We start from the raw sequence: 14,874 nt of genomic DNA on the forward strand, positions 1-14,874 counted from the left end.
CTTGCAGCCGTCCCTAATCCCCTTGCAGCGAATTCCCCATTTCAATCACTCTGCGTAAAGAAGTATTTCCTGAGCCGACTGCCCATCAGCTACGTTGGATGCCCTCAAGTTCTTTGGCAATGTCCCCTCCCCTTGTGCCTCTCCAAGCCCCTGGACTTCCCACCCAGGTGCTGCCTGTGCATTTTTCAAGCTCATAGTTACAGTCAGACAACTGAGAGCCAGTTTGGTGTAGTGGTTAAGTGGGCAGACTCTTACCTGGGAGAACCGGGTTTGATTCCCCACTCCTCCACTTGCAGCTGCTGGAATGGCCTTGGGTCAGCCAGAGCTCTCTTATCTGGGAGAACCGGGTTTGATTCCCCACTCCTCCACTTGCAGCTGCTGGAATGGCCTTGGGTCAGCCAGAGCTCTCTTATCTGGGAGAACCGGGTTTGATTCCCCACTCCTCCACTTGCAGCTGCTGGAATGGCCTTGGGTCACCCATAGCTCTCTTATCTGGGAGAACTGGGTTTGATTCCCCCCTCCTCCACTTGCAGCTGCTGGAATGGCCTTGGGTCAGCCAGAGCTCTGGCAGAGATTGCCCTTGAAAGGGCAGCTTCTGGGAGAGCTCTCTCAGCCCCACCCACCTCACAGGGTGTCTGTTGTGGGGGGAGAAGGGAAAGGAGATTGTGAGCTGCTCTGAGATTCGGAGTGGAGGGCGGGATATAAATCCAATACCATCATCTTCATAGGGACTAGAAACCTGATGTTTGTTTTATTTTTTAAAAGATTCTTAAGAGCCAAATGATATTGCACCAGGACAGGAAAGGAGGGGGGGGGGAATCATTTGCAAGCCAGAAGTTCTCTTTCATTGTGCCAATCATCCCTCCCCTCCAGCTCTGCACCATTCCAATGGGTGCTTGGGAGCATTTTAAACTGGGCGGGTGTTTGGGTGCATTTTAAACATGGAACAGGAAAAATATGCACAGCAAGTTAAAGCGTCCGTTCCCCCCGCGCGAAGTGGCTTTTGAAGAGGAAAAGAAAACCAGGCTGGGGTGAGGTGTGTTTGGAGAATCATTTGTGATGTTGGCCCTCGGTTGCAGCGTGCGGCTCTCTGTGCCGAGCCCCACGCCTGGGCGGAAGCCGCAGTGGCTGCCGGCCCTCCCCGCTGGAATCCTGCCCGCTCCCTTGCGGAACGGAACTTTGCATTGAGGCAGAAATCCTGACCTGGAGCCATGAAAACCTGCCTGGGCCCCCCCTCCTTTTCTGGACCTGTTTCAGCTCCTCCGAAGTTCACCAAAGTTGGAGTTTTGGCGAGGGATCCGAAACGGGCATTTCTTGGCGCCTGGTGAAGTTTGCCATGGCGAGTTTCAAAGGGGGCTGCCCCAGGCATCCGTTCTGGGCTGCCCTGGGGTGGGGGGCTGCTTCCTGTTTTCTGGAACAGTTGTGGGGGGGCTTTTGGCCGTGGCTCTTCTTCACAGCCTCCTCTTTTCAGTTTTATCAAGCTCTCTCCGCTCCCGGCAAGCTCCGTGGAGAAAGCTCCTTGGCCGATCTCCAGTTGAGGGGTTTTTCTTCAGTTTTCGCCAGCTCACAAAGGGAATTTCCAGGGGTTGCTGTATTATTCGAGGAGCTTCCAGGGGCCTTTTGGGGACTCTGAAACCACCAGGCTCTGAGCCAGAGGAACCTGCTTAAGATGGGAGAGAAACGCAGGGTTGTCATTGCTCACAGGTCTGAGTTGCTGGGCTCAACTGGCAGACTGCAAGAGCGAACATTGCAAAATACATCAGGGCTTCATTTTGTAGCAGGAACATAAGAACATCAGAGAAGCCATGTTGGATCAGACCAATGGCTCATTCAGTCCAACACTCTGTGACACACAGTAGCCAGAAAACCCCAGGTGCCATCAGGAGGTCCACCAGTGGGGCCAGGACACTAGAAACCCTCCCACTATGTCCCCCCAAGCACCAAGAATACAGAGCATCACTGCCCCAGACATAAGAACATAAGAGAAGCCATATTGGATCAGGCCAATGGCCCATCCAGTCCAACACTCTGTGTTACTCAGTGGCCAATATATGTGTGTGTGTGTGTGTGTACACACACACACACACATACTGTGGCTAATAGCCACTGATGGACCTCTGCTCCATATTTTTATCCAATCCCCTCTTGAAGCTGTCTATGCTTGTAGCCGCCACCACCTCCTGTGGCAGTGAATTCCACACCCTTTGGGTGAAGAAGGACTTCCTTTTATCCATTTTAACCTGACTGCTCAGCAATTTCATTGAATGCCCACGAGTTCTTGTATTGTGAGAAAGGGAGAAAAGGACTTCTTTCTGTACTTTCTCCATCCCATGCATTATCTTGTAAACCTCTATCATGTCACCCCGCAGTTGACGTTTCTCTCTCTCTCTCTCTCCCTCTTTCTTTCTTTCTTTCTTTCTTTCTTTCTTTCTTTCTTTCTTTCTTTCTTTCTTTCTTTCTTTCTTTCTTTCTTTCTTTCTTTCTTTCTTTCTTTCTTTCTTTCTTTCTTTCTTTCTTATAGCCAGAGCGCACTGTCTTGAGAGAAAACTGGAGAACAATAAAGCTTCCTTCCTTCCTTCCTTCCTTCCTTCCTTCCTTCCTTCCTTCCTTCCTTCCTTCCTTCCTTCCTTCCTCCCTCCCTCCCTCCCTCCCTCCCTCCCTCCCTCCCTCAACTCAACAGCTCTCTCGCTTTTTAACCATTCTATATAGATAGATCCAAGCGGGCAGCCATGTTGGTCTGAAGCAGTTGAACAGAGCAGGAGTCAAGTCGCACCTTTATAGGACCAACCAATTTTTATTTAGAACATACGCTGTACCATGTTGCATTCTGGGCCACTGCCTACCAGCTCTGTATGGCTCTGCTCAGCTCTGTATGGCTTTGCTCACTGTGCCGGATTCCTCGTCTGATGAAGTGTGCTCAAGAGCACACGAAAGCTTACGTGCTAAATAAAATGGGTTGGTCTTAAAGGTGCAACTTGACTCCTGCTTTGTTCAACCGATCTATAGTCACAGAACCTTTACTGGCATAATGTAACCAATTGCTTGAAGCTGGAATAAATTTGTAAATGCAAAACCTCAACGGAGGAGGGGATAAAGCGGCAGAGTCTCCCCCCTCCCTTCTCCTCCTCTCCATCCCGCCCCGTTCCACCTTTACGTGCGAGAGACAATTCAGCCTGCAGAAACCACTTCCGCATTTGCAATGTTGTTGTGCCAACTTGGGGGGGGGGGGGGGAGGAGGTATCACCTGCAAAGTGACAGAGACCCTTCAAAGCACAGGAGTCTCTGATTGCTATTCGTCCCACCAATTAATTAATCAAGGGGGGGGCTTAATCTACAATTAATCATTATGTTGATTAGTCAGGTTCACGCTTTGGCGTCCTTGGCTCTTATTGTATGAGCCGCTCTACTTGCAGGGAAAACACTTGCATATAAAACCATTATTTCCACAGTTTGTTTAATATGTTTTTATCCCACCCTTCCCCAGAAAAGTTCCGGGAGATACGCATGATTCTCCCCCTGCCCTTTTCATTGTCTCACAGCAACCCTACGAGGTAGGCTAGGCCAGAATCAGGCCCTCAGAGGGCTCCTATCAGGCCCCCAAGCAACCAGCTGTCATCTGCTTCCTTCTCCCTCTCTCTTGCTTCCTTCTGCATAACAGCTTGATTTGCCAGGCCTGCTCAATCGCACAGGAGCTACAGAGCAAAGCCTCTGTTTTCTCCATTGGCTGAGGCTCCTCCCTTGGGAAGGCAGTGGGAGAGGGAGAGTTTGCTTTGCCAGGCTTTCTCAATTGCACAGCAGAACAACTGAGCCAAGTCTTTCTGCCTTCTATTGGCTGAGGCTCCTCCTCCTCCCAGTCCCCTGGGGAAGGAAGGAAAGACCCAGAATTTCCCCATCTTTAAGACCAATGAGTGCTAACGTTTTAAGCATGTTTTAAGTTTCTTTAAAATATATATATTTGTGTTTGTCTATGTTCTTTATACAATTTTATCTCCGCTACCTAAACTTAAATAGGTACAGACACGGCCCAGCCCAACAAAGTCTCATTTATGTCAGATCTGGCCCTCATAGCCAGTTTGGTGTAGTGGTTAAGTGTGCGGACTCTTATCTGGGAGAACCAGGTTTGATTCTCCACTCCTCCACTTGCAGCTGCTGGAATGGCCTTGGGTCAGCCATAGTTTTTGTAGGAGTTGTCCTTGAAAGGGCAGTTTCTGTCAGAGCTCTCTCAGCCCCACCCACCTCACAGGATGTCTGTTGTTGGGGAGGAAGATAAAGGAGATTGTGAGCCGCTCTGAGACTCTTTGAAGTGGAGAGCGGGATATAAATCCAGTATCTCCTTCATCTTCTTGTTAAATGAATTCGACACCCCTGGGCTAGGTCAAGAGTGTGACTTTCTGCGGTCACCCGATTTGCATCATGGGCAAACAGTGGCTTGAATCTAGACCAGGGGTCCCCAGTCTTTGTGACCCTGCGGATACCTTTGGAATTCTGGTACAGGGTGGTGGGCGCAATCACAAAATGGCTGCCCCAGGAGGCGGAGCCAGCCACATGCACATAAGCACAGAGGATGAGAGGACTAGTTTTTTAAAAATACAATGGGAAAGAGTGAGAGAATAAAACCAGCCCTTTGGATATTTTAATTTGTAAAAGGTCAAGGTAGTCCCCTGTGCAAGCACCAGTCATTTCCAACTCTGGAGTGACGTTGCTCTCACAACGTTTTCACGGCAGACTTTTTACGGGGAGGTTTGTCATTGCCTTCCCTAGACTTTTACACTTCCCCCCCAGCAAGCTGGGGACTCATTTTACCAACCTCAGAAAGATGGAAGGCAGAGTCAACCTTGGGCCGGCTACCTGAAAACCCAGCTTCCACCGGGAATCGAACTCAGGTCGTGAGCAGAGAGTTCAGACCCACAGTACTGCAGCTTTACCACTCTGCGCTACGGAGCTGCTATATTGCATTAGGAAAAGAAAGGTCCCCTGCGCAAGCACCAGTCGTTTCCGACTCTGGAGTAACGTTGCTCTCACGTTTTCACAGCAGGCTTTTTATGGAGTGCTTTGCCCTTGCCTTCCCCAGTCATCTACACTTTCCCCTCAGCAAGCTGGGTGCTCATTTTACCGACCTTGGAAGGATGGAAAGGCTGAGTTGACCTCGAGCCGGCTACCTGAACCAGCTTCCGCCGGGATCGAACTCAGGGCGTGAGCAGAGCTTAGGACTGCAGTACTGCAGCTATACCACTTTGTGCCATGGGGCTCTTCTGTTTTAATCTGTACAGCCCATCAACTCTTAAGAGCCAAATGGGCAGGAGCTCTGTTTGGCCTCGCCCGTTTCTAAAAAAATTGTTTTTGACAGGCCCTATGACGCCCACGGATGATACTCCCTCTAAGCTGTGGAGTCTTGTGAGCAAAAACTTTACTTCATGAGCTACTGGCAGTAAAGTTGTGAGCTGCTGCATAATTTAGTGCGCTCTGGGGCCATGTTTCGTCAGCTAAGACAAAAAATGTGGGAGCCGGAGGCTTAAAAACTGTGAGGTGGCTCGCATCCACTCAGCTTAGAGGGAACACTGCCCACGGGCATCAAACCACATCTCCGGCACAGATTTAGGATGTGGCTTCTAGTCACATTATAAGATGCCTCGCCCCTCCACACACACCCTTAGTTTCTGAGCAGAATCATACAAGTCCCCCCCCCCCCAACACACACACACACGCATACACACACTTGAATTTGTGACATGCAGTTCCTCCTCCTCTCTGCCTGAGGGGCGAAGTGACCTGCATTATTTTATTTTATTTTTTTTAAAAAAGATGTTTCTGTTCTTTCTCTCCTCAGTCCCTGGACGGGTTCGTGTTTGTGCTGAACCAAGAGGGAAAATTCCTTTACATCTCAGAGACGGTGTCTATTTACCTCGGGCTCTCTCAGGTAGGAATTGTGTGAGCTGTATACTAAACCGTGAATAATGCATGCGCGAGCTGGAAAATAGAATCCCGCTCTCTCACGGCCAGATGTACAGAGCATGAGTAATGCAACCGGGCAGGCTGCGCTGAGAATAGCTAAACTGATTGTGGTGGGGGTTTTTTTGGAGTTTGGGAAGTGGCAAAGTTATCTCGGAAACATTTTGGCCCGTCCAGAATCGCTGCGGCTGACCCCTTATAGTCTAAATGTGACTTCTGTTTAGCGTCTTAGAGCTGCTGAGAATCTCGGCTGTAACTTTGATTTAAAAGTTAAGAGCAGGTTTCTAGTCCTCCTGAGAGGGGACTGGATAAGCATCTGGAGCAGAGGACCATCAGTGGCTGTTAGCCACAGCTTATCGTTGGAACTCTCTAACTGAGGCAGTGATGCTCTGTATTCTTAGTGCTTGGGGGGGGCACAGTGGGAGGGCTTCTAGTGTCCTGGCCCCACCGATGGACCTCCTGATGGCACCTGGGTTTTTTGGCCACTGTGTGACACAGAGTGTTGGACTGGATGGTCCATTGACCTGATCCATCATGGCTTCTCTTGTGTTCTTATGTCTGGGGCAGTGATGCTCTGTATTCTTGGTGCTTGGGGGGGCACAGTGGGAGGGCTTCTAGTGTCCTGGCCCCACCGATGGACCTCCTGATGGCACCTGGGTTTTTTGGCCACTGTGTGACACAGAGTGTTGGACTGGATGGTCCATTGACCTGATCCATCATGGCTTCTCTTGTGTTCTTATGTCTGGGGCAGTGATGCTCTGTATTCTTGGTGCTTGGGGGGGCACAGTGGGAGGGCTTCTAGTGTCCTGCCCCACCGATGGACCTCCTGATGGCACCTGGGTTTTTTGGCCACTGTGTGACACAGAGTGTTGGACTGGATGGTCCATTGACCTGATCCATCATGGCTTCTCTTGTGTTCTTATGTCTGGGGCAGTGCTTGGGGGGGCCACAGTGTGAGAACTTCTAGTGTCCTAGCCCCACTGGCGGACCTCCTGATGGCACTTGGGGGGGAGGGGTTTGGCCACTGTGTGACACTGAGCGTTGGACTGGATGGACCACTGGCCTGATCCAACATGGCTTCTCTTATGTTCTTATGTGACACAGAGTGTTGGACTGGATGGGCCACTGGCCTGATCCAACATGGCTTCTCTTATGTGACACAGAGTGTTGGACTGGATGGGCCATTGCCCTGATCCAACATGGCTTCTCTTATGTTCTTATGTGACACAGAGTGTTGGACTGGATGGGCCACTGGCCTGATCCAACAGGGCTCCTCTTATGTTCTTATGTGACACAGAGTGTTGGACTGGATGGGCCACTGGCCTGATCCAACAGGGCTTCTCTTATGTTCTTATGTGACACAGAGTGTTGGACTGGATGGGCCACTGGCCTGATCCAACAAGGCTTCTCTTATGTTCTTATGTGACACAGAGTGTTGGACTGGATGGGCCACTGGCCTGATCCAACAGGGCTTCTCTTATGTTCTTATGTGACACAGAGTGTTGGACTGGATGGGCCACTGGCCTGATCCAACAGGGCTCCTCTTATGTTCTTCTGTGACACAGAGTGTTGGACTGGATGGGCCACTGGCCTGATCCAACAAGGCTTCTCTTATGTTCTTATGTGACACAGAGTGTTGGACTGGATGGACCACTGGCCTGATCCAACATGGCTTCTCTTATGTTCTTTTGAGAGGGGCTGCGATCTTTATCCACACGTGGAACAGTTGCGGCCGTGAAGAGTGACGGCCGGCTTTGCTTTCTGTGGCTCGTGCGAGCCGTGGGGAGAACCAATGCAGACAAGTGATTTAGAAACATCTCGGAATACCGAAGCCTATTTAAAACCAAACACTGGATGGTGGTTGTGGTTTCTGCAGGATGGGACCACTGGGAGTCCTGAGCAGGGCTCATTTCGTAGAAAAAGAGGTGCCGGAACTCATTAGTATAACTCATTTGAAGAAGGCTTCAGATTTATACCCCGCCCTTCTCTCTGGATCAGAGTCTCAGAGCGGCGTACCATCTCCTTTATCTTCTCCCCCCACAACAGGCACCCTGTGAGTTGGGTGGGGCTGAGAGAGCTCTGGCAGAAGCTGCCCTTTCAAGGACAACTCTGTGAGAGCTCTGGCTGACCCAAGGCCATTCCAGCAGGTGCAAGTGGAGGAGTGGGGAACCAAACCCAGTTCTCCTAGATAAGAGTCCGCACACTTAACCACTGCACCAAACTGGCTCTTGCATAATTCATTTGCCTATGCCACACACTCCTGACATCACCAAAAGGTGGTCTAAATTATATCAGCTCAGCATCTACCTTAAAATGCTTCTTGAATTATCATTGTCATAATAAAACCTTAATCCCATCACACTTTTTAAAGTACTTTCTCCTATGTGGCATGAGGAAGATTTCCATCTGTCTGCTTGATACGTTTTGGTTATTTTCCCATTTTGTGTGTGTGGGAAAATATTAGAAAGTTTGTCAAATCTTAAGAGTTCAGCAAAATTCTCACAGGGGGGTTGAATAATCGAGCCCAGGAGCAAGTATTGTGGAGGGGGGGGGATAAGAAAGAAAGAGCACAATAAAAATTTAGAGGTTCCAGAGTTCCGCTCCTGTGAGCTCCTGCCCAAAATGAGGCCTGGTTCGAAGTCTAAAGTGTTGTTCAGTTGTGTAGCTTGACAGTGTGTAGGAACTGCTGCGTGGACTCTGGGATATGTGCGGACAGATTTAGATGACTATTTTTGCCAGTGTGTAAGCAGTGTGAAGGTTAAGGGTCTTAGTGGACTATACACTGAACATGAGTCAACAGTGTGATGCGGCGGCTAAAAAGGCGAATGCAATTTTGGGCTGTATCAACAGAAGTTGTGTCCAGATCACGTGAAGTGATGGTATCGCTTTACTCTGCTCTGGTAAGACCTCACCTGGAGTCTTGTGTTCGGTTTTGGGCACCACATTTTAAGAAGGATGTAGACAAGCTGGAACGGGTCCAGAGGAGGGCGACGAAGATGGTGAGGGGTCTGGAGACCAAGTCCTATGAAAAAAGGTTGAAGGAGCTGGGCATGTTTAGCCTGGACAGGAGGCGGCTGAGAGGTGATATGATCACCATCTTCAAGTACTTGAAGGGCTGTCATCTAGAGGATGGGGTGGAATTGTTTTCTGTGGCCCCGGAAGGTAGGACCAGAACCGATGGGTTGAAATTAAATCAGAAGAGTTTCCAGCGCAACATTAGGAAGAACTTCCTGACCGTTAGAGCGATTCCTCAGTGGAACAGGCTTCCTCGGGAGGTGGTGGGCTCTTCTTCCTTGGAGGTTTTTAAACAGAGGCTAGATGGCCATCTGACAGCAATGAAGATCCTGTGAATTTAGGGGGAGGGATTTGTGAGTTTCCTGCATTGTGCAGGGGGTTGGACTAGATGACCCTGGAGGTCCCTTCCAACTCTAGGATTCTTCAGGAGGTGGTGGGCTCTTCTTCCTTGGAGGTTTTTAAACAGAGGCTAGATGGCCATCTGACAGCAATGAAGATCCTGTGAATTTAGGGGGAGGGATTTGTGAGTTCCCTGCATTGTGCAGGGGGTTGGACTAGATGACCCTGGAGGTCCCTTCCTGCTCTATGATTCTAAGAGAGGCACCGATCCAAAGTTCCCTGGTTGATCTCAGGCCCTGCCTACTCTCTCTGAGCTTAATCTAGAAGAAGAAGAGATGGGATTTATAGCCCACCCTTCACTTGGAGTCTCAGTGTGGCTTACAATTCCCTTCCCCACAACAGACGCTCTGTGAGGCGGGTGGGGCTGAGAGAACTCTAAGAGAACCGTGACTGGCCCAAGACCACCTAGCTGGCTGCACGTGGAGGAGGAGGGGGGGAATCAAACTTCGTTCTCCAGATTAGAGGCTTCCGCTCTTAACCGCAACATCCAACTGGCTACCTTATTTATTTATTAAGTCTTTATTAAGTCTTGAATGTTTTCTTCATAAAGGATTAATCAAGAAATCAAGGGGGGGGGGAAAGTTTGTGTTTGATTGCTTGTTATAATTCATAAAGGCCATATTGTTATATTAAAGGATGTTCAGGTGGGCAAGGATACTGCCAGCCAGCAAACAAGAGAAGTAGTTCCCAGTGAGTGCACTTCTTCGAGAGGCCAGGAGGCATGCATAAGTTTCAGCCTACCTTTAAGATGATTGGGTAGGAGGGCTCTGGAGATGTGCTATTGAAAGGCAGAGGGAATGGGTGCTCCTCACCCCTTTTCCCTCTCTTTTTGTCTGAGGCTGACCAGGTAATCCCTTAGGACTGGCAGTGAAAGAAGAGTGGGGATGCCCCCCACCCCCGCAAGGATTTGTTTTTCAATGAATTTGATCTCTGTTCTTAAAAATCCAGTCTGTTTTCCTTGCTTTAAGTTTCTTAAATCTCTTGCCTTGTTATCTTATAGGTAATTATCCTTTTTAGAACAAAGAATATATGTAAAAGTTAAAATGTTTTTGGAGAACTTCTTCGTTTCTCTGTGGGGAGTTGCCACTACTTGCGGCCTTGTTCAAGCAGTATCTCAGCAGTCTTGAGTTGCTCACTGAATAATTGGGTCCTTTGTGAGCTCTGCTGAAGTTACGTGTCACTGCTTTCTCTTGTTCATTGTTCTAGTATTGTATTGAAATTATAGTTATATAATTTGTGTCTATTTGTGTCTGTGGGTCTAAGACACGGCGGGAGGGACAGTGGCTCAGTGGTAGAGCATCTGCTTGGGAAGCGGAAGGTCCCAGGTTCGATCCCCGGCATCTCCAACTAAAAAGGGTCCAGGCAAAAGGTGTGAAAAACCTCAGCTTGAGACCCTGGAGAGCCGCTGCCAGTCTGAGTAGACAATACTGACTTTGATGGGCCAAGGGTCTGATTCAGTATAAGGCAGCTTCATATGTCCATATGTCATATGACCTTACAGGGTTGTTGTAAGGATCAATGCAGGAGAGGGAAACCACGCCTGTTTCTCTGGTAAAAACGGGCCAGATAAAAATGTACTAAATACATCGGAGTCTGGTAACAGAGGCAAGAAGATGAACGTTTCTTGGAACCCGCCCATCTTTATCCACCCCCTGCTTAAATATGGCTGCTCCTAGACCAGGGGTGGCCAAACTGTGGCTCTCTCACACATATTGTGTGGCTCTTGAAGCCCCCACCGCCCCATTGGCTGTCTTGGAGAAGGCATTTCTCTCTTTAAATCACCTCTCCAAGCCAAGCCAGCTGGTGGCTTGGAGAAGGTATTTAAAGTTAAAATTGCTTTCTTTCTACCTCCACCTTCTCCCATCTATTTGTCTTCCTTCCTTCCTTCCTTCCTTCCTTCCTTCCTTCCTTCCTTCCTTCCTTCCTTCCTTCCTTCCTTCCTTCCTTCCTTCCTTCCTTCCTTCCTTCCTTCCTTCCTTCCTTCCTTCCTTCCTTTTCTCAAACATCTGATGTTCATTGTTTGTGGCTCTAACATTGAGCAAGTTTGGCCACTCTGACTTTCTTAATGTAAGAGCCACATAGAATAAAGTCAGATGTTTGAAAACCGGAAGGGAGGGAGGGAGGAAGGAAGGAAGGAAGGAAGGAAGGAAGGAAGGAAGGAAGGAAGGAAGGAAGGAAGGAAGGAAGGAAGGAAGGAAAGCAACTTTAATTTTAAATACCGTACATTCTCCAAGCTGCTGGCTGGCTTGGCTCGGAGAAGTGATTTAAAGGCAAATGCCTTCTCCAAGCCAACCAGTGGGACAGTGGGGGCTTCAAGAACCACACAATATTTGTGTGAAAGAGCCACAGTTTGGCCACCCCTGGTCCAGAACAATTTTTCTAGCTTGCAGCTACTGGAATGGCCTTGGGTCAGCCATAGCTCTGGTGGAAGTCGTCCTTGAAAGGGCAGCTGCTGTGGGAGCTCTCTCAGCTCCACCCACCTCACAAGGTGTCTGTTGTGGGGGGAGAAGATAAAGGAGATTATAAGCCACTCTGAGACTCTTCGGAGTGGAGGGCGGGATATAAATCCAATATCTTCATCTACCTCACAGGGTGTCTGTTGTGGGGGGAAAAGGTAAAGGAGATTGTGAGCTGCTCTGAGACTCTTCGGAGTGGAGGGTGGGATATAAATCCAATATCTTCATCTACCTCACAGGGTGTCTGTTGTGGGGGAGGAAGGGAAAGGAGATTGTGAGCCGCTGTGAGACTCTTCGGAGTGGAGAGCGAGATATAAATCCAATATCTTCATCTACCTCACAGGGTGTCTGTTTTGGGGGAGGAAGGGAAAGGAGATTGTGACCCGCTCTGAGACTCTTCGGAGTGGAGGGCGGGATATAAATCCAATATCTTTATCTACCTCACAGAGTGTCTGTTGTGGTGAAGGAAGGGAAAGGAGATTGTGAGCCACTCTGAGACTCTTGAGTGGAAGGCGGAATATAAATCCAATATCATCATGTTCTACAGACGTGTGCACTTTCTCTGTCTCCATTAACCCCACACCCTGCTGGTCAAAGAGGTTGCATAGGTTTTGGGAACAACATAGAAAACCTGTTGAACCACAGGCGAAAGTAAGCTGTGAGCGAGTAACTCAGAGCTCCTTTTTCAAGCTGGCTTTCATTTTCTGGGGTGGGGGGAGAAACTCATCCGTCTCCGGCTTGAAGCAACATTTTGCCAAGGGAGGAGGGAAGGAACAGTCTTGGAGGCCATGAATGGTTTCTTATTCTCTGATGCTCAAATGCAGGAATCGGTTGTGGATGTCGTTTGGGTGTTTAAACTGGCTTTTCCTCGCCAAAATCCCCCCAAATGCGTCTCGCCCAAGAACTGAGCCCCCCCCCCACTTGGGAATAACCCACCATTTCAGTGTGACAGATATTGGGGGGGGGGGGGGCAGGGCCGGTGCGTGGGAGTAGGCAAAGTAGACAGTCGCCTAGGGCGCCACCTGGCTTAGTGCCCCCTCCCAGACGCATGACTTTGGCTCCTGACCGCTGTCACCTCGTCTTCTCTCATCACCAAGCTGCCCTCAACAAAGCCAAGCCCACCCCCCTCTCCCCGATGGGCGACTTGGTCTCCCACCTCATCCTATCCCGCCACCCTCCTTCCTGGCTTGGCCGGCAACCGTTTATTCTCTCAATTTTTAAATAACGTATTGCATTTTTTTTAAAAAAAAATTAAAATTAAAAATCAGTAAACTGAAAATGTGAAAAATTTAAAGTTTTGTGCTCTTCATTTTCCCTATATTTTTTAATAATGGGGGTGGGGGAAGCTAGTGGGTGATTCACCTAGGGCGCCCAAAAGCCTAGCACTGGCTCTTGCGGGGGGGGGGGGGGGTTGCAAATCTTTTACCTGATCCATCCAATTTAGCTACAAAGCACACGCTTTCCACTGCCGCTGAACGATTCCCGAGTCTCAGACGGAGCAAGAAACGCAAGGCCCGCTCACCTCCCGGAGCATGGCCCTTTGCTCGGCCTGTCGGGTCTCCCCCGTGCGGCTTCTGGGTCTTTACCGCATGAATAATTAATCTCGGTAATTATCTCCACCGCAAACGAAGGGGGTTTTGCCTGGTAATGGATGATCGGGCTGGGCTTCCAAGCAGGGATTGATTGATTATTGCAAGAACTTTGCGGCGGGGTGAGGGGGAAGAATGCAGTGCAAAGCCGGATCTTGCCAGGGAATGCAAAAGCAGAAGGCTTTGAGGGGCGCAGGAACCCTTGGGGACGATTTGCACCAGGGCCTTTTAGTTTCCTCTGGATCCAGCATTTGCAGGGGGGTTCAGGTCTAGATCGCCGGAGCTTCAAGCGGGAAGGCTGATCGGTTCTCTTTCTCTGGGGCGGTTTGCCTGCCAAACCCAAGGGGGCTCAGAAAGACTCTTGGGGTTTCTTTTCTGCATGGCCTCAGATTCAGCAGGAGCTCCTTTCTGAGGGCTCCCCCTCTTCCTCCCCACCTACCTTGTCCTTTGCATAGAAGGTGCAGCTGCATAACAATCCCTGGATTTGGAGAGCCACCAGGAGCTCTGCCACATCCCCAGCAGCCTCATTAACTCCTGGAGAAGCCCACGCCACCCTTTCTCCACTTCTTATGTGATTTTGGGCAGCGGGTGGCTTCTGACCTTTTGACCTGGGGGGGGAGGGTGGCCCAGGAGAGCCCCAGGCCAGCGAGGCCTGCTTGGGCTGGCTGAATCTCTAGCCAGCCCAAGCAGGCCTCTTTTGTCTGGGGCTCTCCTTTTTTGTGTCGGTTGCTTTTGGCTGGGGGTGGGTGGCATATGCTAATAAATTATGCTAATGAGCTCCGCCACCTATTTTTCTACAAAATGGACCCCGGGGATCCCCCAGAATTACAGCTCATCTCCAGACAACAGAGATCAGTTCCCCTGGAAAAAACGGCTGCTTTGGAGGGTGGGCTTTGTGGCATTGTGGACCACTGAGGTCCCTGTCTTCCCCAGGCTCCACCCCCAAATCTCCAGGAGTTTCCCAGCTTGGAGCTGGCAACCCTATGGCCTCCCGTTCCCTGTCAGTAGCTGGGGGGACCTGGCAACTCGTTTAAGAACTGGAGAGCCAGCTTGGCGTAGTGGTTAAGTGTGCGGCCTCTTATCTGGGAGAACCAGGTTTTATTCCCCCACTCCTTCACTTGCACCTGCTGGAACGGCCTTGGGTCAGCCATAGCTCTCTTATCTGGGAGAACCAGGTTGGATTCCCCACTCCTCCACTTGCACCTGCTGGAACGGCCTTGGGTCAGCCATAGCTCTGGCAGAGGTTGTCCTTGAAAGGGCAGCTGCTGTGAGAGCCCTCTCAGCCCCACCCACCTCACAGGGTGTCTGTTGTGGGGGAGGAAGGGAAAGGAGATTGTGAGCCACTCTGAGACTCTTCGGAGTGGAGGGAGGGATATAAATTCAATATCTTCTTCTTCCTCCCTCTCTTCATCTTCCTCCTCTTCTTCATCCTCCTCTTCCTCCCCCTCCCCGTCTTCCTCTTTCTC

General features: G+C 49.9%; 1 protein-coding gene across 1 annotated transcript in view; it reads left to right on the forward strand.

Moving 5' to 3' along the window:
* Positions 1-14,874, forward strand: part of LOC132585898 (neuronal PAS domain-containing protein 3-like) — a 67,021-nt gene that overhangs the window by 12,805 nt on the left and 39,342 nt on the right. The window contains exons 4-6 of the mRNA XM_060257775.1: positions 1,258-1,339; positions 3,540-3,551; positions 5,828-5,917. Of these exons, the coding sequence (XP_060113758.1) occupies positions 1,258-1,339; positions 3,540-3,551; positions 5,828-5,917 (184 nt within the window). The remainder of the gene's footprint in view (positions 1-1,257; positions 1,340-3,539; positions 3,552-5,827; positions 5,918-14,874) is intronic.

Source organism: Heteronotia binoei, chromosome 17 (assembly GCF_032191835.1).
Source record: "Heteronotia binoei isolate CCM8104 ecotype False Entrance Well chromosome 17, APGP_CSIRO_Hbin_v1, whole genome shotgun sequence".
NCBI classification, from domain to species: Eukaryota; Metazoa; Chordata; class Lepidosauria; order Squamata; family Gekkonidae; genus Heteronotia; species Heteronotia binoei.